The sequence below is a fragment of the Scardinius erythrophthalmus genome (genome assembly GCF_964197995.2).
Source record: "Scardinius erythrophthalmus genome assembly, chromosome: 4".
In the NCBI taxonomy this organism is placed as follows: domain Eukaryota; kingdom Metazoa; phylum Chordata; class Actinopteri; order Cypriniformes; family Leuciscidae; genus Scardinius; species Scardinius erythrophthalmus.
In genome coordinates, this window is record NC_138224.1 from 6,776,629 (window position 1) to 6,793,330 (window position 16,702).

A 16,702-nucleotide genomic window follows, 5' to 3' on the forward strand; every position below is an offset into this window, starting at 1 on the left:
AATGGGAATGGAGACAGAGATTATGATGCTGACAATAAGATTTAAGACTTAAATACACCAACGGCGGCGTGTGTTGGACGGTTGCCCTGACTACACAGGAGGGATGATATTACCGCAGGGTGTCGTGGGAGGGAGGGAGAGTCAGCGGCCACTAAATTGAACACGCATCCCCTGCGTTTGCACATGTGAACCCTCTATCCATCCCTTCATGTCTGCCTCCCGGATAAACAGGAGCTTGCATGGCAAATTAATATTGTCCGATGATAAATGTCACACACATGCACAGCATCCATCTGAAATCTCTCGGTGAAGCCAGACCTCTGTCAGAGCCTGTTTTAGTAGAACTAATTCCATTATAGCAGTCTCACTGATTGCTCTTCCTGTCTGTTTCCACCGGCTCTGGTCGGCATGTGGCATATCCTTTATCTCAAATTGTGTTCCTTTCTGCCTGCGTTCCATGCACTCAGTTGATTACTTTCTAGTGATATGTTCTGCTGTTCTCGAAATGACACTGTGTTTACCCAGAACTGATTATACACCCTAATGTAAGGTGTCTTTAAACAGTGGACATCGATGATTGATTTGCTTAATGCCATGGAATAATATTAAACAGAAATGCGTTACTCATTTACCTGACTGCAATGGGAAAGAGGATAAGGAGGTCTCAACCTCTTCCTCTGTCTCTATGTCAGTTTAGTGCAGTCTTGACCATTCAACATTTAACTTGTTGACAGGCACAAGACATGTTTGCTTGCTGCACTTGAAGCATTTGACAATAATATTTCAGTAGTCACATTGTTTTCTAATGCAAGCTCTCTCACTCAGCTCCCTATATTACATGTTTCCTTCATAGCATTTTTTCACAATAGCCTTTTTTTTCAGATGCATGTGTTATCTTATCTCAGAAGAACATTTGGTTGCTCAAATGTTTGTCAATTTTGTCTAAGGAGAAAGACCTTTCTGAAAACCGATAATTATTTTTTGTCTCTTAGAACTTAAGTCTCCATTTTAGCACATTGGTGTCTAGGAGAAGCAATTGAGATGTTAAAGAGATCTTGTTTGTGATTTTTGTTTTTGTCTTACATTTGTTTCTGTCTATTTGTTGTCATGTTCCTTGCCTTCACCACGTTTCATCACAGTGTCATGTTTTCAACGCACATGTCCCCCGACAGTGTCTCTATTTTTAGCTCGGAGGGTAAAGGTGTGTGATCCCGTGGCCCTAGCTCGCTTTACAAAAGAGCTTGTAACTGGACTCTCGCTTGTGTTCTTTCTGAACGGGATAATTTTAGATGAGGACTTGAAACTTTCAGCAGGGTGTCAGGTGTACGTCCCACCTTTTCCTCGTCCGTTGTTCTTTTCACCCCCTGCCTCCATTGCTTCTGTCGTAAGTGTGTGTAAAATTATACACAGAGCGTGGGGTCACTTTCAACCTTTGCTTCAAAGGGACAGCCATATGGCACTGTGTTTACTATGTTAAATACTGAGCCTTTTAGAGGAAGATCAGGTGGCATGAGTTTTTGAGGAAGGAGCTTGGAGTTTTAGCAAGTTCAGTTACAGGCTTTAATATGCACAACAGGTGGACTTGCAAATAACAGCTGGGAATATGAAACACATGTTCACTTTTATATATTAGTAGCCATAGCTTTTTATCTACAGTCTATGTTAGCCATAGAATACTATAAACTTCCTGAAACTTAATTGCTCTCTTTGTGTTTATACAGGCAGTTTGTTTTGTCTAAAATTTCTATTTTAAAATATCTCATGTTGCTTGTATAAATGGTACTTACAGATGGTTTTATAGTAATGTGAAACTATTTTTTGATTATGCATATTCATAAATGCCTGAAATGCCAGTATGGTACAAACGTGTTTTCTTTCTTCTTGGTCCCATAAACCTCATTTCCAAACTAAAATCATTCCTTGTCAACTCACCCAGAGGTCCCTAGCTAAATTTTTTTGATTTTGGCATGCAAACTTAATAATATTTATGGCACTCAGACAGGAATGTTCTATGCAATTGAAACGAGATACAATTCTAGTTTCAGCATCATTTGTTTTTCAGTTATTCCTCTTTAAAAGAAAAAAGTATCAGCTATATGCAAATTGACATTCATTAGTTTTTTTGACCACTGAAAATGTGTAAAATTTACCAATTTACTCACAGAGCCACATTGGAATCCTCATATTTCTGGGAATAAACCGTATTGTGCTGTAAAAAATTAAAAGATGCCAAAATAAAAGTTTGTTAACCAAAATATATAAAAGAATATTAAGAGTTCTTTACTACTTCTCGGGTTACAGGCATGCAAACTTTAAGCAAAAAACACAAGAAGTGCTTTTTCCCATTTTTTAACTGTCACCGTTGGCATATGATGTAACATATTTTACTAATAGACCCCCCCCCCCACAAAACAATGGATTACTTAATAAATATCCATATAACATTTAATATTTTGGCTTTCATCACTATTTATGGTTGTCTTTGTTCAGAAAAAAATATTCACAAAATAACAAATTTAAGCCGGCGAAGTTTCAGAAATTTGGTTGATTTGACACGGAATTTCCCAAGTATCTTTTATTTTATATTTATTTTATTTTATTTTAATCCAAGGTCTTTTTCAGGGAGCCATCCTGCTATAGATACTAGATATGAGTTTTAGTTGATCGATCTGTGATACTAGCATGTGATGAGGCCAGTTCTGTGGAAGAATGACAGACAGAGGAAGTGACTTGCACATTACTGACTCATGCAAGCCCCTTGCTGAGACACACACACACACACACACACACACCTTTTAGATGTTTGTTTGTGTCTAAAAACAGTCTTTTCTGCCTATTTCATACCATATGAGGCAGAGGCTGTCTTTGCATGCAGGGAATTATGGGAACTTCCTGGCCAAGCAGACTGGTAAACAGATTGGTCTGGATCATTTTGATACTGGCACAAGGTATACGGCCGTCTCCTGTTGTGTGTGTTTTGTAGCGTGTCCCCACTTAGATCCACAATGACTTGTCCTTTTATGTGCAACAGCAAGAAGCTTATCCCAGATGTCAAAACCTTCAGCTCAGCAAGGTCTCATTAGTTTCTCTTGAATGCGTTCACTCAGTCTTGTGCTGAAGCTATTTGTGGTCATTCTGTTACGCAGGAAAGCCATCTCGCGGTCGGGCCTCCAGCATTTGGGTCCAGCACAGAATCCCTTCCCTGCCCTGAGCAATGGACCAGCCAAGGAACTCCGCAACACCGTGGACTGGAGCGTAAGTGTCCTTCATCTGTCTTTCACTATGAATGTCTGTTCAACTGCATGTCTTATCAGCTTTCCCATAGAAAACAATACTGGCAGTGCTTTGATGGTTTCATTTGGTACTTCCATATAGACATTGGTCCATTTGACTTCAGCTAGTAAGTAACTACCCAGCAAACACAGAACATTGGCACAACGTACCCAACCTTCTAACAACGTTTCAACAACATGGCCAAAAGGTTGCTATGACTACGTTGTGTGGTGAAGGTTGTTACAGCGTTGTCACAGTATTGACATTGAACCACCGTTCAGGGCCATTGCTTAAGGTTGTGCCGAGGGTGTCTATGGACAACCACTGGACGACATATGTACTCGTCACTGCCCTGAAGTGCGAAAATCAGCCTTTTAAAATTTCAACTGACCGTTGGGCAGTCTCGTTCTTCATCAGGCAAGGATACGTGAGAATTGCGTTTAATTTACCTCAGCTGAATAAGATACGTAATTATTCAAACACAACCTACAACTTCCTTGTCTAATGTGACATTTATTTGAACATCTTCTGGTCAGGTATGACAAATGTTTAACTTTATGCCAAAAGTATGAAGCCAAAATGACTTTAATGATGCATAATTGATTTCAGCACTCCTTGAACAGGCAGCAACTTGAGCGCTTAGCGTACTTGTTGCACGTTAATGTTTTTTCCCTTTTTTTGGAAACGCACAGAGAAAAAAATGTTTTTGTAACTGCTCGCACACCTGTTTATTTTTTCCTTTGATTTGTCGTCTCATTCGTTTCTTTGCTAGATTTTCTCATGCTCATGCTAGTTAACATTAGTCCACTCCCTGTATATGTTTTTTTTCCCCACAAATGAAAGATTACCATATGCAGTTTTAATAAAGTTGAATTAGCTAACCTTTTTTGTCATTTTTAGTCTTCAAAGTGTACACTTGCAGGTGTTGATTATAATGAATTTACTGTTAGGCCCATAAATAATAAGAAGGATAAACAATATTTAAAAAGTATATAATTTTCTAACATATGACTAATTAAAAATTAACCACAAAACACAACATGCTAAATGGGGGATATCTATATCTAGCATCTAAGACCCTACTCTAGACTTCAGAGTAGGGTCTAACCCAGCACAATAGTATACATTGATTGGCCGAACACATGCCATACAAAATACTGGCACTCCTACTACATTCCATCTCTGTTATTACGAAACCCATGACACACAACAAAAACACAGCATCGATTATGTTTGACCACCATTCTTCAGTTGTTGAAGTTGTTGAATGCCGTGCTTAAATGACTTTGCTGTTGGCAGGCTTACGTCACTTCAGAGTTCCTTCTGGTGGGAAATGGCTCTAGGGGAAAATTTTGCTCTCTGGTGTTCAGTATAGTTTTTGTATAACTAACCGGTGCGAAAGCCCCTATTGTGATGAGTTTGGTACAGGCAAGTGGCATTAGTTTAGAATGTTGCATTGTCTTTCCCCTCAAAATACTATGAAAGCATGATATATAGTGGGTTTTTATATATATAATACAGTACGTGACATTCTAAGACTAAAGCCCTAATGTTTGAGTCGAGGAGAAGATTGTGCAAATAGTTATGCACATATCAGCATATTTAGACTGGTGGGTGCTGTTTGACGTGGGCGGGTCCCACAAAGATGGTTGGCATGGCAAAAGAGAGACTCGTTAATCCAGGTGCTGTGTGTGCAGATGGAGACTGCTGAGGGGGCGGAGCCCAGCGGGACGCTTCCTGTTCGTCTTTGCTGGCCTTTCCTTCCCCTCTAGTTCCCGACGTGACCAGCGCAGCCATCAAACATTAATGCGCGTTCCTAAAACTGCTAAGTGTGTACACAAGGCATCGCTAATTGAAGCCTCACAATGTGTGTGATTTGAATGCAGGAATGTGCATTACCTGAATGTTTTTGCATTTTAATGCTCTTATCTATGTCAGTTTAGAGCAATCTTGACCATTCAACTTTTAACTTGTTTACAGGCACAAGAAAAATGTCAAGTTAAGTCACAGTTATTTATATAGTGCTTTATGTAGATATGTACTTACTATAAGGTTAGGATTAGGTTTGGTTTAGGGTTAGTTGCATGTGATTATGTAATTACAGTTATGAAACAAATACAGTTTCAGCTGTAAAGACAATAGTGTCATTATTAAGCTCAATTTAGTTAGCGAACCATAAAGCAGCTCCACAGAAGATAATAGTGTCAAAAATAGTGCAGAGTTCATCATAAAACATGCTAAATTCAGATATAGTATAGCTATATGTATAACTGCATCCGTGGAAGTTGTTATAATAGCCATAAATAAACCATGATTTGTTACATGCTAATCAGTTAGCATGAGGGGATGTTTTCATTGAGCATTTGATCAATGTTTTTGGTTTCCTGGAAGAGTAACATAAATGCGTATATCTGCTAATTTTCTGAGCATTTAAGAATGCATTAGCATGCAGATGTTAGCTTCAAAGCTTATAGACATGGACTGACAGCTACAACACTTTTGATTTTATCTGCACAGGAGAACGCAGTGAACGGTGATCATCTGTGGCTTGAGACAAACTGTTCCGGGGATCTCTGCTACCTGGGCGAAGAGACGTGCTTGGTCAAGATTGCAGTGAGTATAACATGGTTAAACAGGTTACAAACATGTTTAAAACAGATGAAAAGAACTAAAGAGAAGTCAGACAGTTGCTGTATTTGGAGGGCTAGCTGAAGGCAGAGAAGAGAGTGTCATTAGAGCATTTTAGCAGTGACATTTTCTTTCATGAGATAATGTGAGGCTGCTGTGTATTGAAAGGAAGAGGCAGCTATTAGTCTGAAAATGTTCAGCAGGTAAAAGGATTTTGTTAGGCTTTTGTTAAAGCACGACGCTGCGCTCTGATGTTTTCAAGAGCCGTAGCAGCTCTATTATTGCCACTTCAAGTGGTTGGCAAAATCCTTTGGCGCCTCAGAGGAAACAAGCTTTTTACAGCTGAAGATGAGAGTGCAGTGAGACCATATTCCTTATACAAGATGCATCGTAGATGTGTGCATTTGCTCAGGCTATTGCTCTATGACAAGTTGTTGTGTGTTTTGTGCTGTTCGGTTCTCTTTAAGAAGTCGGCTCCCCGGAGGAAGTGTGCAGCCTGTAAGATCGTGGTCCACACGGCGTGCATTGAGGAGCTGGACAAGGTGAGCGGAGGCAGAAATATCCGTTTCATTCTCACGCACGTCATAAATACGCCCTCTACAGATGAATGCTGACGTTTGTCTCTTCAAACAGACATCAGGAGGATAATGAAATGGGATGAGATGGTATAATCTAGATATTGCAGTTATAGTTTTTAGGATCAGGAGTTGTGGCTCCCTGCTGTTGCGATGTTCAAATATAGTTATCCGTGCAATTGAGTGAATGGATGTGAAAGAATATCGAGGTCACAGTATACATCACAATCTATTTTAAGACAATGTTTATATTTTATGTGGTAATGTCTGTTTTTGGTTCATTTATTAAATTAAATATTTTAGAAGTTCTTTAGAATTAATCAATAGTTCAGAGATAGACTAGTAATTCAGACTTTCTTCTTTTTTATTAAAAAAAAATTATATATATATAAAGAATAAATAATACTACTACTATATATATTGTATGTATATACTCACCGGCCACTTTATTAGGTACACCTTGTTAATACCAGGTTGGACCCTTCAGAACTGCCTTAATTCTTCGTGGCATTGATTCACCAAGTTACTGGAAACATTCCTCAGAGATTTTGGTCCATATTGACATGATGACATGACGATGATTTGTCGGCTGCACATCCATGTCCTGATTCTCTCTTTCCACCACATCCCAAATGAGCTCTATTGGACTGAGAACTGGTGACTGTGGAGGTCATTTGAGTACAGTGAACTCACTGTCATGTTCAATAAACCAGTTTGAAATGATTTGAGCTTTGTGACATGGTGCATTTTTCTGCTGGAAGTAGCCATCAAGATGATGAACATGGTCAGCAACAATACTCGATGAACGATGATCAATTGGTACTAAGGAGCCCAAAGTGTGCCAAGAAAAGATCCCCTACACCATTACACCATCAGCCTGAACCGTTGATACAAGACTAGATGGCTCCATGCTTTCATGCTTTTTACGCTAAATTCTGACCCTACCATCTGAATGTTGCAGCAGAAATCCAGACTCATCAGACCAGGCAACGTTTTTCCAATCTTGTATTGTGTAATTTTGGTGAGCCGGTGTGAATTGCAGCCTCAGTTTCCTGTTCTTATCTGACAGGAGTGGCATCGGTGTGTTTTCTGCTGCTGTAGCCCATCTACTTCAAGATCCGACGTGTTTCTGCAGACCTCGCTTGTAACAAGTGGTTATTTGAGTTTCTGTTGCCTTTCTATCAGCTGGAACCAGTCTGGTCATTCTCCTCTGATTTCTGACATCAACAAGCCATTTTCGCACACATAACTGCCTCTCACTGGATATTTGCTCTTTTTCGGACCATCCTCTGTAAACCCTGGAGATGGTTGTGCATGAAAATCCCAGTAGATCCCAGTAGGCCCATCTGGCACCAACAACCAGGCCACATTTAAAGGCCTTTAGTCCCCATTCTGATGCTCAGTTTGAACTTCAGCAGATCGTCTTGACCATTGCTGCATCCGAATAGACCTACTTCCATACTATATAGAACATACTTCTTTTTAACAATTGCAAAGTAAGTTGTAGTACCTACCAAATGTAGTCCCTACTATACAGTTTGCAATTTCAGACGCTGCCTGTCTACATAGCTACACATTGTGTTATTTAACTAAACGATTCTATAAATCTGTCTTTCATTGTCTCTCCCTCACAGATCAACTTCCGTTGCAAACCCACATTCAGAGAGGGCGGCTCTCGATGCCTTAGAGATGTGAGTCCACTTCATCGACTCATGACATTCAAATCATTCATCACACTGAAGTTGCTCTGACGTATACTTATTGTACTTATTGTATACTTATGGCAGAGTGAAACCTTGTTGGCACGTTTACATGTGACCCGTTGTGTCTGTTTGCGACAGCAGAACGCTTTGAGACATCACTGGGTCCACCGCCGACGGCAAGAGGGGAAGTGTCGTCAGTGCGGCAAAGTATGTCACAGCGTCAGGTTTTATTAAAGGAGGGCGGCAGATTTTTTTTCATGCAAAAGTCAAGTATGTTTATGCTATCCTTCACTTTGATTGTAGAGTTTCCCGCAGAAGTTCTTCCACAGTAAGGAGATCGTGGCCATCAGCTGCTCCTGGTGCAAGCTGGCAGTGAGTGTCATGTCTGTGTTTTACTCATAAAACCTCACTGGTTTATGCGACGCAGACTTGTTCCAACTCTTTCACTGTTTATCTATCACAGTTCCACAATAAGGTCACGTGCTTCATGCTCCATCAGATCGAGGAGCCCTGCTCACTGGGAGCTCACGCCGGGGTCATCGTACCCCCTTCCTGGATCATCAAAGTCAGGAAACCGCAGGTACGTTTTTATCAGCACTTCATGAGGCGAGGTTTATGTAATGTCCTGCAGGAGACGCTAATACAAAGTGACACTAGACTGTGTTTAGAAGCTGGGCTGTATGCTCTCGTCTTCTTCTGCTGATCATCTTCAGCTTAAATATGCTTTGATGCTGCGAGATTTTATATCAGTAATGTTGCGTTTCATAAAACTTCTATACTTATTTTATATGGAGCTTCTTTCATTGTTTCCTACACTTTCAACATCACAGTTTATCTGTTGCATTAAAAGCTAGAATTGAATTGATCAAAAACTGAACCATCATATCAACAGTCATAGCAGACATTTAGACCACACCCACTCTGATGACACGCTCAGCTATGATTGGTGGATTTACTGTATGCATTGATGGGGAAGGTTTTTGAAATGTGGCATCATGTTACTGCCACTTTCAATTCAGGAGTTGCTAAAAGGGAAGTTGCTTGCTTATACACAAATTGTTGTTGGAATAGTTCAACCAAGGAAAATCTTGTAATTTATTTCTCATCCGCTAACACTTTACACTTCAAAATGAATTAATTTATTACTTAAAAATGAACTATTTAATTAGTAAACTATATTACTTAAGAATTAACAGCATTTATTAATTTTACTCTTTCATGGGAATTAAAATTACATTTAAATTTTCTATTAAAATACATTTTTAAAATCTAAAGTTGTACTTGTTAACATTTGTTAATCTACTGAGAACTAACATGAACAACTAATGTTAACAAAGGATAATAAATGCTTAAAAATATATTTGTCTCATTGTTAGTTCATGTTAGCTAATGCTAACTGATGTTAGCAAATGAGACCTTATTGTAAAGTGTTACCTCTCTCATCCTCGTGTTGTTCTGAACCCATATGACCTGTGTCCCAGAGCTCATTTAAAAACTCCACTCGAAGGAAAAAACGGACGTCGTTCAAAAGAAGAGCCAGCAAAAAGGGCACGGATGTGAGTAGATCTGATTCCTGTCCTGCTTTTAAACGTTTTCTTCCCTTAACTCCTGCTCAGTGATCATCTGTCCCCACTGCAGCGATGTGTGTGTGTATTTGTGTGCTAATGTGCGCATTTATTTGAAGTATAACGAAGTGACTTTGAAATGACAGGAATCAAAATGGCGTCCGTTCATGCTGAAGCCGCTGCCCTCACCGCTGATGAAACCAGTGCTGGTGTTTGTCAACCCCAAGAGCGGCGGAAACCAGGTGAGACACTGAAGAAAGAGACGAATAGAGGAGTTATCTGTCTGTCTGTTGACCTGTCTGCCTGCCATTCAATATATCACTCTATCGTTCTATCAATAGTTCTGTATGTTGTCCTATCTATCATTCTGTCTGTCTACCTTTCTATCTGTTGTTTTATTTGTCATTCTGTCTGTCTGTCTTTCGATCATTCTATCTATCGTTCTGTCTTTCTGTTGTCCTATCTATCATTCTGTCTGTCTGTCTTTCTATCTTTCGGTCATTCTATCTATCATTCTGTCTGTCGTTCTATGTATCCTTCTGTTATTATATCGTTCTGTTTTTCTGTTGTCCTATTTATAATTCTGTCTGTCTGTTGTTCTATCTTTCTGTTATTCTATTTATCATTCTGTCTCTGTCGTTCTTTCTATCTTTCTGTCTGTCGCTCTGTTTTTCTATTATTCTATCTATCATTCTGTCTGTCGTTCTATCTATCATTCTTTCTGTTCTATTATTCTGTCTGTCGTTCTTTCTATTGTTTTGTCTGTCTGTCGTTCTGTCTATCTTTCTGGTGTTCTATCTTTCATTCTGTCTGCCTGTCTGTCTACCATTCTATATATCACTCTGCTGTTCTATCTATCTTTCTGTCTGTCTGTTGTTCTATCTCTCTATCATTATATCTTTCTGTCATTCTATTTATCGTTCTGTCATTTTATCTATCGTTCTGTCTGTTGTTCTGTTTGTATGTTTTATCTGTCATTCTATCAATCTGTCACTGTCTATCATTCTATCTGTCTGTCATGCTATCAGTCTGTCTGTCACTCCATCTATTGTTCTTCCTGTCTTTGTTGTGTCTTTCTCTCAGTCTGTGGTGTTGTCTGTCTATCGGTCTGATCTGTCTGTGGTTCTCAGGGGACTAAGTTGCTGCAGATGTTCATGTGGATCCTGAACCCTCGGCAGGTGTTTGATTTGTCTCAGGGAGGGCCCAGAGAAGCGTGAGTCTCTCAGTTTTTAGCGTTCTCTTTCATTCCGTATCAGATCATCTCTCCCTCCCTTAATGCGCTTTAACCCACTATTTCTTTGTCCTGACCACATTAATTATGTAGTCGCTGGATCTCAGCAGTGCTGTGTTCTATGAGGGAGTTCAGTGTTCTAGAAGCTTCTCTCCCCGCTGCCCACTGCCTCAGTTCGCCTCAGTAATTGAGCGGTGAGACAGCACAGCACATGCGCTCTGATCTGCTCTAGTGATGACAGAGAGAGAGAGAGAGAGAGAGAGAGAGAGTATTAAGATGGGAGCAGACACAGCTGGGTGGCTGGGGGCTTTTTTTTGAGCTGTCTGACAGAGCTGTGATTAAACTCCTATTAAAACAGAAAACCAACACACACACACACACACACACACACACACACACACACACACACACACATGCAATGGCCCACAAAACATTTAATCCACATTTAAGTGTCTGAATGTCTTTGCATTAGAGGAGAAAAATAAAAATGCATCAAACCAAGTGGCATTTATTTGTCAAATGTCAAACATTTAACAAATATATTTTTTTGATTAGGTTTTACACAATAATAGATAACAAAATGAAGACAGAATATATTTTGTGCATAGCTAATGTGTTGAACTACACATGTGGTTACTCTGATAGGAGACCTGTGTGAACTTGTGGAGAACTGACTTCATTCATCTGCTAAAAATCACCTTCTGGTTAAAGTCACTGTGTTAACATTATTTATTGCATTAGGTACTATCAATGAACAACACTTATTGCATTTATCAATCTAGGTTAATGTTCATTTATAAATATACTATTTAAAAACGTATTAGTGTATATATGGAAATTAACATTAATAAATGCTGTAAAAGTATTGTTCATTGTCAGTTCATGATTCCTAATGCTTGTTTACTAATGATATTCGACTTTATTGTAAAGTGTTATCAATATCATTGCAAAATGTCCCAGAAAAGTTGAATTCTGAGAAAATGATTCTTGCTTTGGTACTTTTATCTAATGCAGTGAAATTCGCCAATTTGTAAATGTGCCTTAAGCATCCAAATACTGTTTGGGGTCACTTTTTAATGCTGATTGATTGCAAATGCATCAGTAACAAACATCACTATTTGTTTCCCTCTGTCCATCAGGCTGGAATTATACAGGAAAGTGCCAAATCTTCGCATCCTCGCCTGTGGAGGAGATGGAACGGTATGTTGGGATGATCAGATATGTCCAACCCGCTAGAAGGTTAAACATTTTGGACGCACCTCCCTCTGGTGACAGATATGTGGAACGACAATGAACTGAAAAGTAACGAGCAGTGGCGAAACACTGTTATTAGCTAATAGTGGGTCTGTGGTTTGCCCTGTCATGCTTTCTTACGGGTAATTTCTAGATGCATGACCCATGCAAGATGAAACTTGGATTTCCTGAGCGGTGCTTTTGGCATTTCTGCCCCCGAATGACTAGTTTGTCCTCTTTTGTCTAGGTGGGCTGGATTCTCTCGGCCTTAGATGAACTTCAGATGAACCCACAACCTCCTGTAGCTGTGCTTCCTCTTGGTACAGGAAATGACCTTGCCAGGACTCTGAACTGGGGAGGGGTGAGTCAACTCATCTTTAAATCTTCTTTAAGTGATTAATAAATAGTTTGATTCCCCTGTCTGCCTGTGTGTATGCTTTCTCCTTTCTTAGCTAGGGGCACGTTTCCCCTGACTATTGCTAGTGGAAATCACCATTTCCTATTGCAAACATGCTGCTATCACATAAAGCTAGCATCCATCACACATTTCACCCTCATCTTACTCATGAAATGCTGAATAACAGCACATTTGAATTTTAATTTGGTTTGTTTTACACAGCACAGGAGCGTGTGAAAGCAAACAGCATTAGTTGGATATGATCGGGCTGCTCTGATTGGCTGAGAGGCTGTAATTGTGCAGTTGGCCATCTAAGTGGTTGTCACTGATAAATGCCGCTCATTATTTTCCATTATACTCTGACCGCGTGCCTAGAGAAACACTGGCCTTGGAATCTGGAGTGTCTCTCTTGTTTTTTTCCCCATGCCTTTATCGAAAGTCTGTTATTAGCAATGAAGCGGGTATAATGATCCTCGCTGTCCACTCTGAACATTCGAATTGATGGTATAATCATTGCTATTCATGTCAAGCACTGTGTTTATGCCAGGAGTAAATAGCCCTTTACATACAGTAGCTGTGTTGTGTAAGGTAAGACCTCTCAACTCAACATGATCTCTTCATGTTTCAGGGTTACACCGACGAGCCGGTGTCTAAGGTCTTGTGTCACGTGGAGGACGGTACGGTGGTGCAGTTGGACCGCTGGAATCTGCAGGTGGAGCGTTCGGCTGCTCAGCCGGAGGAGGGCACGCAGAAGGTGATCGCTGTAGATATACACCAGGATATATGCAACGTTTACACGCTGCTGATATTACAATGTGTCTCTTTGTTGTCTTTTATCAGCTTCCTCTTAACGTGTTCAATAACTACTTCAGCCTCGGCTTTGATGCCCACGTCACCCTGGAGTTCCACGAATCTAGAGGTTTGTGACGTATATGTGCAAATGTGTGCATTTTACATAAACGTATTACTGAACATTTAAAACTTATATATATATAAATGACCTTTTATATGTAAGTGTTATGTTTGGCAGAGTCAAGCTGCTGAATACTGAATAGGCCTTGATGTGTATAGTAAATGTTTAGTGGGCATATGTTAATATGATGACCTAATAGCGGTGATGATTGTGAATTATTTCAAAAGATCATGTTTTCTATGATATGACTCACTTTATTGGCTGCGCACGTGTGTGGCATTTAGTAAAATGTCCTTGTTGGCCGATATCTTTATGCATTTGTTCTTTCTCATTCTTTTTCATTCTCAGTCATAATCATTTGTGTCGTTGTGTTCCTTCACAGAAGCCAACCCCGAGAAATTCAACAGTCGCTTCCGTAACAAGATGTTCTATGCAGGGGTAGGCAGAGTTTCCTTTCTGACAGAATAACTGGTGTGTGTGTTTGTAAGAGAGTGACTCTTAGTTTTGTCCCCTCAGGCGGCTTTCTCCGACTTTCTCCAGCGGAGCTCCAGGGATCTGTCTAAGCATGTCAGAGTGGTGGTGAGTATGAAACTTCACCTGGAACCCCTGTTCCTGTCTGCTAATGCTAACTTTCCCTATTGTCCACCTGATATTTAACATGTTGTTCTCTGTACTGACAGTGTGATGGTACGGATCTCACACCCAAGATCCAGGAACTGAAGTTTCAGTGCATCGTCTTCTTGAATATTCCCAGGTTTGCTGCAAAAATAAGAGTCATTCTGCTATATGTAGTCTTCTTTTTGTAAATAATAAATTCAGGTAGTAACACTCTGGTAGTATGTGCCTTGTAATAAAACTTTCAAAACATGTTTTTCTGCCAAGTCTGGTACATTAGAAATGTGTCTGGGTTGAAGGTCAGTACAAAACATCTAATAATGGCCTCAGCTAACACATTGTTTTTGTACTTAGTGCCAAGAAAAAAACAATTCTGTACAAATATATTACTGCGATTGTTTTTCGCACAACAGTGTTTAAATGTTGAGCTTGAAAAGGTCAATTATAATAAGTGTGGCTGTAATGAAGAACTGTTAATCTTGTGACTTCTGTGATGTCACTTCCTCAAATTTGATTTTAGAAAGATCAAACCAGTATTTTAAATAATCTGCGTGGGGACAATGTTACATAATAATAGGGTTGGGCAGAAAAAAAAACAATTTCTGCATTTTCTCAGAAACTGCATAGAGCATTAAAATGATTGCAGACTGAAAGCATTTATTTTAAAGCAATTATTTTAATTACATTTTATAGCTTTTAATTTTTTACTTTTATTATTTATTTAGTTGTTGCTGTTAACTGGATAGATGTTTTTTATTTAATCCAATATGAAATATAGTGGTGATGAAAAGGGTCATGCAAACTGATTCCAATGAAAACACATTTAAATATAAAAAGATTCGGACAAAATGTTAATTGCTGCAGTCTATTTAAAAGATATCTAATTTGAATGAATGATTGTTTTAAAAAATCAACTCAAACTCAAAAAAAGACCACTTATTTCATCACTGGATAGGGCTGTGCAACGATTAATCGTGATTAATCGCAGCCAAAATAAAAGTTTGTGTTTACATAATATATGAGTGTACTGTGTATAATTATTTTGTATATAAATACACACATATTCATGTATATAGTTAAGAAATATTTGCATGTACAGTATATATGTTTATACATAATTTATATTATATATAAATTAAAATATTTTATATATAAATACATTTTTCTTAAACATATACATGCATGTGTGTGTATTTTTATATACAAAATAATTATGCACAGTACACACACATATATTATGTGAACACGAATTTTTATTTTGGATGCGATTAATCGCGATTAATCGTTTCACAGCCCTATTACTGGATGAATCAGTGTTTTTGAACAAATCTCTTCAATGAATGATTCAATGACTCACACATTTTTAACAGTCACTTGTCGCCACCTACTGGTGTAATGATGTAACTGATCAGTGCCTGCACAGATTTGAATGTTCTGCTGTGATTTTGTCAAATGTTTAATAGACATGGCCGAATTGTTGTCATTTAGGAATAAGAACATGTGGGTTGGATCTTTTAATGATTAATCGTGCAGCTCTATCCCAGTTTTTACCTGAAGGATTCATACTTTTTTTTTAAACATGTCAACAGGACTGTCTTATTTTACATACCTCATTAAACGCTGTACTCTCTCTCTGTAGGTACTGTGCTGGTACCATGCCATGGGGAAACACGGGCGACCACAGAGATTTTGAGCCTCAGAGGCATGACGATGGCTGCATCGAGGTGATCGGTTTCACCATGGCCTCTCTGGTGAGCAATTGGCGACTGGCTCTTTTATTTAGAGCAGGACTTATTCTGCCATATTGCACGTTGCACTTTTTCACTTTCCCATAGTAATATGTATAGTCTTTGTTGCAGTTTTAAAGGGGTCATATAATGCCATTTTTGTACAAGCTAATATGATTCTTTAGGGTCTAAATGAAAAGTTTGTAATATACTTTAATTAAAAATTCTCATTAATATTGTAAGAAAACACTCATTTTACCTGGTCAAAAACAGCTCTGTTTTCAGCACGCCGTTTAAGTGCATGTGTCTTTAAATGATAATGAGCTTTGCTCACCCCGCCCCTCTGTTCTGTGCGTACATCGTTTGTAACACAATGGGCCCTATCTTGCACCCAGCGCAATTGACTTTGTACACCGACGCATGTATCATTCCTATTTTGCACCCGCGCAAAGCGCGCTTTTCCCTCCACAGAAGCACGTCGACTAAACTAGGGAATGAACTTGCGCTCCCTGGGCGGTTCAGTGCAAAAAAGGAGGCGTGTTCCGGCGCAAACGTTCCTTCATGCTATTTTGCAGGTTTAGAAAACAATTGCGCCACTAACCAGGAAAAAATAGTTTAAAGTCAGTGCCGCGTTGCGCATGTTATTCATATGCCATTTTAAGGACACATGCTTGGCCATAATCAATGTAGCGTGTGCACAACGCGCATACACTTTGATTCTCTCATCTACACAGAAGCAGCAGTTTTCATTTTTGCAAATCATACATTATTACGATAGATAGATAGATAGACAATTTATTATAAAAGCATACATCTAGCTTACACATTTACCCAAATTATCA

The 16,702-nt window shown here is 39.1% G+C and overlaps 1 protein-coding gene across 9 annotated transcripts in view; it reads left to right on the plus strand.

The window, feature by feature from the left end:
• dgki (diacylglycerol kinase, iota) overlaps positions 1 to 16,702 on the plus strand; it is a gene marked incomplete at its 5' end in the record, with an annotated part of 44,182 nt that overhangs the window by 16,730 nt on the left and 10,750 nt on the right. For 3 of the 9 annotated variants that reach the window (XM_081364215.1, XM_081364211.1, XM_081364213.1), the window contains 18 exons: positions 3,147 to 3,255; positions 5,791 to 5,886; positions 6,369 to 6,443; positions 8,111 to 8,167; positions 8,321 to 8,386; positions 8,483 to 8,551; positions 8,643 to 8,759; positions 9,661 to 9,735; positions 9,891 to 9,986; positions 10,875 to 10,957; positions 12,115 to 12,175; positions 12,456 to 12,569; positions 13,234 to 13,359; positions 13,446 to 13,524; positions 13,901 to 13,956; positions 14,035 to 14,097; positions 14,199 to 14,272; positions 15,773 to 15,884. In XM_081364215.1, the coding sequence (XP_081220341.1) occupies positions 3,147 to 3,255; positions 5,791 to 5,886; positions 6,369 to 6,443; positions 8,111 to 8,167; positions 8,321 to 8,386; positions 8,483 to 8,551; positions 8,643 to 8,759; positions 9,661 to 9,735; positions 9,891 to 9,986; positions 10,875 to 10,957; positions 12,115 to 12,175; positions 12,456 to 12,569; positions 13,234 to 13,359; positions 13,446 to 13,524; positions 13,901 to 13,956; positions 14,035 to 14,097; positions 14,199 to 14,272; positions 15,773 to 15,884 (1,528 nt within the window). Of the gene's footprint in view, positions 1 to 3,146; positions 3,256 to 5,790; positions 5,887 to 6,368; positions 6,444 to 8,110; positions 8,168 to 8,263; positions 8,387 to 8,482; positions 8,552 to 8,642; positions 8,760 to 9,660; positions 9,736 to 9,890; positions 9,987 to 10,874; positions 10,958 to 12,114; positions 12,176 to 12,455; positions 12,570 to 13,233; positions 13,360 to 13,445; positions 13,525 to 13,900; positions 13,957 to 14,034; positions 14,098 to 14,198; positions 14,273 to 15,772; positions 15,885 to 16,702 lie in introns of all 9 variants that reach the window. The other 6 variants (XM_081364210.1, XM_081364214.1, XM_081364212.1 and 3 more) reach the window with 4 other exon arrangements.